The sequence below is a fragment of the Lipotes vexillifer genome, unplaced genomic scaffold (assembly GCF_000442215.2).
Source record: "Lipotes vexillifer unplaced genomic scaffold, Lipotes_vexillifer_v1.1 scaffold466, whole genome shotgun sequence".
Classification (NCBI taxonomy): Eukaryota; Metazoa; Chordata; class Mammalia; order Artiodactyla; family Lipotidae; genus Lipotes; species Lipotes vexillifer.
This window is the reverse complement of record NW_006796103.1, coordinates 1,251,482-1,258,342: the sequence shown is the minus strand read 5'-3', so window position 1 is coordinate 1,258,342 and position 6,861 is coordinate 1,251,482. Positions and strand designations below refer to the sequence as shown.

At 44.4% G+C, this 6,861-nt stretch overlaps 1 protein-coding gene across 1 annotated transcript in view; it reads left to right on the top strand.

Annotated features, from left to right (window-relative positions):
* Positions 1-6,861, top strand: part of FGD3 (FYVE, RhoGEF and PH domain containing 3) — a 34,397-nt gene that overhangs the window by 8,029 nt on the left and 19,507 nt on the right. The window contains exons 2-4 of the mRNA XM_007468164.1: positions 2,793-2,882; positions 3,584-3,720; positions 5,323-5,479. Of these exons, the coding sequence (XP_007468226.1) occupies positions 2,793-2,882; positions 3,584-3,720; positions 5,323-5,479 (384 nt within the window). The remainder of the gene's footprint in view (positions 1-2,792; positions 2,883-3,583; positions 3,721-5,322; positions 5,480-6,861) is intronic.

Sequence of the window (6,861 nt, the reverse complement as noted above, 5' to 3'; positions counted from 1 at the left end):
AAAAAAGAATAACGTTTGCTGTGGATTTGTCATATATGGCCTTTATTATGTTGAGGTAGGTTCCCTCTATGCCCACTTTCTGGAGAGTTTTTATCATAAATGGGTGTTGAATTTTGTCAAAAGCTTTTTCTGCATCTGTTGAGGTGATCATATGTTTTTTATTCTTCAATTTGTTAATATGTGTATCACATTAATTGATTTGTGTATATTGAAGAATGCTTGCATCCCTGGGATAAATCCCATTTGATCATGGTGTATGATCTTTTTAATGTGTTGTTAGATTCGGTTTGCTAGTATTTAGTTGAGGATTTTTGCGTGTATGTTTGTCAGTGATATTGGCCTGTAATTTTCTTTTTTTGTGATATGTTTGTCTGGTTTTGGTATCATCTTCTTCATTTTTGAAAGATGGCTTTGCTGGATACATATTCTTGGTTGACAGTTTTATTTTTCTTTCAGCACTTTAAATATATCATCCCACTCCTCCCACCCCCCCTTTTTTTTTATTATAATGTGTCCCAGTGTGGTTCTTTGGATTTATCCCATTTGGAGTTCTGTGAATTTCTTGAATTCATATGTCCATTTCTTTCCTCATATTTGGGACATTTTCAGCCACTAATTCTTCAAGTATGCTGTACTTGACTCCCAAAATGCATATATTGGTCCCTTGGGTAGTATCCCATAAGTTTCTTAGGCTCTCTTTGCTTTCTTCATTGTTTTTTCTTTTTATTTCTCTGATTTATGATTTCAAATGACCTAGCTTGAACTTTTCAGTCTAGTTATTGCAGTTTTCAGTTCTAGAGTTTCTGTTTGGCTCTTTTTTTTTAATAGTTTGTATCTCTTTATTGATATTCTGTTCATGCATCACTTTCCTGATTTCACTTAGTTGTCTGTGTTCTTTTTTAGTTCATTGAGCATCTATATGACAGGTATTTAATATTTTTTACAGGCAGCTCATAGAGCTATGTTTCTTTAGGTTTGGTTTCTGGAATTTTATTTTGTTCCTTTAATCACACTATGTTTCCCTGTTTCTTTGTAATTTTTTGCTGGAATTTGGGCATCTGAAATACAACCATCTCTCCAGTCTTTGCATGCTGGCTTTGTGCAGGGAAAACCTTAGCCAATCAGGCTGGAATTTCTAAGACCTATTAAAATTTTTCTGATCTCTTGCTCCCCTGGCATCTGCCTGCAGAACATCAGCTGTAACATGCTGCTTACCTGTTTTCAAACTCTGGCACTGGTCATGACAGCATTCCAAATCAGGCAAGACAGAAACCAGTCCCTCCGGCAGCTTCCAGATGAGCCAAAATTTTGGATGCACAGTTCACTCCTTTGTTTCCATCCTGAGGGAGGAGCCCTAGTTGGGGGGGGGGGGTTCTTCCCAGTTGTGCTGTGCTATGCTGCATGGGGGAGGAACACAAAAGGGTGTTCCAAACATGCCAATTTTCATTCTGTATTTGATAGAATCTCTTCTTAGTTTTACAATGCCTTGGAAGCTGTAGCTTCTCAGCTGGTCTCCAGAGTTTCCACAGAGGTATTCTTGTTTGTATAATGTTAACTCATGTGTGGGAGAAGGAGGGCCTATAACTTTCTTTTTTTTTTTAATATATTTTCTTGAAGTATAGTTTATTTACAATGCTGTGTTAATTTCCACTGCACAGCAAAGTGATTCAGTTATATATATATACATATATATATATTTTTTAAATATTCTTTTCCATTATGGTTTATCACAAGATATTGAATATAGTTCCCTGTGCTATACACTAGGACCTTGTTATTTATCCATTCTATATATAGTAGTATGCATTTGCTAATCCCGAACTCCCAATTCATTCCTTCCCCCCCTGTGGCAACCACAGGTCTGTTCTCTATGTCTGTGAGCCTGTTTCTGTTTCATAGATAAGTTCATTTGTGTCATATTTTAGATTCCACATATAAGTGATATCATATGGTCTTTCTCTGTCTGGCTTACTTCACTTAGTGTGATAATCTCTAGCCCATGTTGCTACAAATGGCATTATTTCATTCTTTTTAATGGCTGAGTAATATTCCATTGTATATATGTACCTCATCTTCTTTATCCATTAATCTTTTGATGGACGTATAGGTTGTTTCCATGTCTTGGCTATTGTAAATAGTGCTGCAATGAACATTGGGGTGCATGTATCTTTTTGAATTATAGTTTTGTCTGAACGTATGCCCAGGAGTGGGATTGCAAAATCATATAGCAACTCTATTTTTAGTTTTTTGAGGAACCTCCATAGTGGCTGCACAAATTTACATTCCCAATGTAGAAGGTTTCCCTTTTCTCCACACCCTCTCTAGCATTTCTTATTTGTAGACTTTCTAACGATGGCCATTCTGACCAGTGTGAGGTGGTACCTCATTATAGTTTTGATTTGTATTTCTCTAATAATTAGCAATGTGGAGCATCTTTTCATGTGCCTGTTGGGAGGGCCTGTAGCTTTCTAATCTGCCACCTTGCTGATGTCACTCCACAATATATTTTGATGTGGCTATTGCAGCTCCTCTGTAGTTAAAGCCCCGGGAAGATAGAGTTCTCTCTGGGCTGCAGAAGGTCTGGGGGGGTTGGTAGAAACTATTATGTCTTCCCCAGAAACCTCCCTGGAAATTCCATCTGCGAGAACTGAGCCCCACATCCCAGTCCTAGCAGACTCCTCTGGTCTTTTGGGGCCCCTGGTCATCCCTGGCATACAGCGGGTAGCCTTTGTCATATGCTGCCTCCCCAAAACTCATCTTCCCTAGGTGAGCTATGGCTCTTCTCTTCACAGTGCTCTGAGCCCCAGAAGCTGCTCCACATTGCCCAGGAGCTGCTGCACACTGAGGAGACCTACGTGAAGCGTCTACACCTGCTAGACCAGGTAGCCCTCCTGGCTTGGGCCTGCCTTTGTCCACTTCCAGAGTTTCAGTGGGCAGTTTCAGAGGCAAACTTTCTCTCTTAGCATTGGCTAGGGCTTGCAGTTGGAGTATGACTGACATGAATACTAAAACTTGGACAAATTTAAGTCTCCTCCAGAAAGTCTTAGTTTTTGCTTTCAGAACTTGTGGCTCTGGGGCAACGGTCTCATCCAGTCATCTTGGGGTTTTTTTCTTCTTGGCAGTTAAATTTCTGAGCATGTAAATGGCCTCTGGACATCTTTCTGCATAAATAGTTGGGAAAGTGGGTGGCACTCTCCCTGTCCACCTGGCAATGTGGGGTTTATGAGCACAGGAAGTAAAACTCCAACAGAAACTGGGTTTTGACAGGTGCTTCTTCTGTTTGTAGCTCACAAAGCAAAGAAAGGAAATCAGGACCATCCATTTCCCTTGAAAGGCAGATGGAAGAAAGATGGCCTGTCCCCATCTAGAGGGGACTGCCTCACCCCCAATTCTTAGCCATAAGTAAGCTTGCTTTAAGACCATAAGGTTCTTTGAGCCAGTCTGATGAAGTGGAAGGTTCACTAAGAAAACGTAAGGCAATGGCAGCCTCTCTTGAGCTCCCATACCTGCAGCAGAAGCATGATCGTAACCATCTGCAGTGACCCACACTCAGTGACCACTGCATGGGCTTCTCCGTGCCCAGGTTTTCTGCACCCAACTGATGGAAGCAGGGATCCCTTCGGAAGTCACCACAGGCATCTTCTCTAACATCTCCTCCATCTATTGCTTCCACGGGAAGTTCCTCCTGCCTGAGCTGCAGACACGGATCATGAATGAGTGGTAAGTGCAGCTCATGGTGCCCGGGAATTGTAGGGGCTGGCATCTCCCAGCGAGTTTGGCTCCAATGCCCTTGGTGGTTGAGGGTCATGGTGACACTATTGCAGTGGTTTTGTTGAATACTCTCTGCCAAGCAGCCTCTAAATCTGGGGTTTGTATGCCCAAAAGCCAGGAGGCACCTGGGGAGCCTGTCTCATAGTGCCCTGGGCTCTCTTTCTGTAGGGTCCTGGGCCAACCCTGACCCCAAAAGCCCTCTCAGTGTCTTAGCTTCTTCATCAGCAAATTAAAGGGACTTTAATACCTGCTCAGGGTTTTGTGGAATTTAAATGAGGTTTGCTATCTGCAAACACCAGTGAATAGACAGTGCTTATTGGTTTATTTTCCCTCCTAGTGTATATTGCACCTCTGCTTTAAAAAATGAGATGTTTTTCTTCTTCAGCAGTGTCCCCAGAGGGCTGTCTCTCTGTCCCTCTGCCGCTTCCGTGCATTTGTAGCAGAGGGACTGCCCAGCTGTAAGAAATGATAATAAAACATTACAGGCTTGGCCCCCAGCTTGCCATTCTCCATATTATGTGCTTCCCCCTCTGTTCTGGGTGCTGCTGCAGCTTTGCTATGGGGTCTCTGGTGTCTCCCCTCTTCACTGGCCTGGCTTGAGCCAGTGTGTGGTTCTATGGTAAGAGGAGAAGAGGCCATTTCCAAGCTGCAGCCAGGCCAGGGAGAACACAGAGGCCAGGGGGCTTGATTGGGGGTTGTCCCTGCACCTGCAAGGCTCAGAGGGGGTCCAGGGCAATTTGTAAATATTTAGAAAGACATGCTCCACCTGCAGAGCAGGTTATACTGTGTCCAAGGCCATGAGGTTAAAGCTCAGGGCTAGATTGGCTTTCTGGCTGATGCAGTGCACACCTGCTAGATATAAGTTTTCTCCTCAAGGCCCTGGAGAGACTGTCAGCACACAGACACTCCTTGTATAATAATGGTGTGAGAGTCCAGCAGCTTGCCCATCCGTCTTCACAGGTGGTGGGCCTTTGAGTGCACGTTCCTAGTAATGCTGCAGAGGATGACTTTATGCATATGGCTTTTTTTCTTCTTTTTGATTATTTCTTTAGGATAAATCCCCCACAGTTCTAAGGTCAAAGGTTATTAATATATCTTCTGCTCCTTGAAATTTATTTCCAAATCCCTGTCCAAACCATTCATTATTACACAGTGCTGCTTTCCCATGACATTGCCAGAGTTAGATTGCCCCATTGTTCCTAATCTTTGCTCATATAGAAGAAGTATAATGGGGTTTTCTTGATTCTTTCTCATAACTGTGGCTCATCATTAAAGTGATTCCACTATGACTAACAACTCCTGGTTTTGAGCAATCGTTCTATGACTGCATGGTTGAAGTACTTTACATGATCCTCTAGGTAACACACTATTTTCCATCCCATGTGATACAGGGAAGGAAAGTAAGACTTAGGGAAGGTGACCAGTTTGCCCACCATCACACAGAGCTGGGAGTCAGGCCATTGTCCCATAGCTCCCTGGTGAAGTCCCTGTCTCACCCTGGCCCTTCACTGGAGCTGTTTGCCTGACGATCTCACTCACTCCCCCACAAAGGGACACAAACCCCCGGCTTGGAGACATCCTGCAGAAGCTGGCCCCATTCCTCAAGATGTACGGCGAATATGTCAAGAACTTTGACCGGGCCGTGGAGCTGGTGAGCACCTGGACCCAGCGCTCACTGGTATTTAAGGACATTGTCCAAGGCATCCAGGTAGGGCGGTCCCACCTCTGCTTCATGGGCACAGTGCTGGGTTTGTGTTTCAACATGGAGAAAATCAGTAAAATTGTGGGATGTGTCCAGATGCTCTATTGATGCTTTGATCCTTAAAATAACTTCCGGGGACAAATCATCATTCTCATTCCATGGGTGAGGAAATCATGGCTCAAAAAGTTTGTGCGGGGCTTCCCTGGTGCTGCAGTGGTTGAGAGTCCGCCTGCCGATGCAGGGGACACGGGTTCGTGCCCAGGTCTGGGAAGATCCCACATGCCGTGGAGCGGCTGGGCCCGTGAGCCATGGCTGCTGAGCCTGCGCGTCCGGAGCCTGTGCTCCACAACGGGAGAGACCACAACAGTGAGAGGCTCACGTACTGAAAAAAAAAAAAAAAAAAAAAAGTTTGTGCGATCTGTGTCATCAGAAACTATTATTCAATAGGACCTGGATCCAAACATGTTGGTCTCCCTCCACAGCATCCCTCAATGGCTAGTAGAAGCACTTAGGAAAATGTTGCATTGATCTTTTCTTTCTCTTTTTCTGCAAACAGCCTGTTCACACCTCTGGTTGCTGTTGTCTACTGCCATGTTGGTCTTTCTCTTACTGATTCATGAGGTTTTTATATGTTGAGAATGTCAGCTGTTAACTGTCAAATGTGTTGCAAATTATTTTTTTCCATTGATGTTTTATTTTTTAACTTTATGTATGATTTTGTTTTCCATACAAAATTTTGGGGTTTTAATTAGCCACATTCACCAATTTTAAATAAAGTAATTCCTTAAAAAATATTTCAAGTATGTGCCACATGCACATACATGCATACATGCACACACGTAATACATAGGCACATGTGCATATGTGTACATACATATGTGTTCACACATGCATACGTGCACCTACATTCCTCACTGTACCCTGAAGGGTTAATGGGCACAGAGTCCCTCTGTGCTGAAGGTTTGGAGGCCAGGCTCGGACTTGGGGTGGCCTCTTGATAACTTTCTGTGTTTTCCCCAGATCCCACTGAAATCAGGTCACCCATGATTTCTCAGCATAGGGTCCTAGATCCCCCTGCATCTCTCAGCATCCCTGTCCCTCCCCAGAGAGGATAGCTCTGATACTATCAGAGTGTTTCCTTCTCCCCTTTTGCCTGCACTCCTTGCACGCTCACCCCCTCACTTATGTCTGGGCCCTCCCAGCTGTCCCCACAGAACAGTCTCCAATGAGGATGTGTATAAAAAGGCCAGCGCTGCGGGCTTCCCTGGTGGCGCAGTGGTTGAGAGTCCGCCTGCCGATGCAGGGGACATGGGTTCGTGCCCCGGTCCGGGAAGATCCCACATGCCGCGGAGCGGCTGGGCCCGTGAGCCATGGCCGCTGAGCCTGTG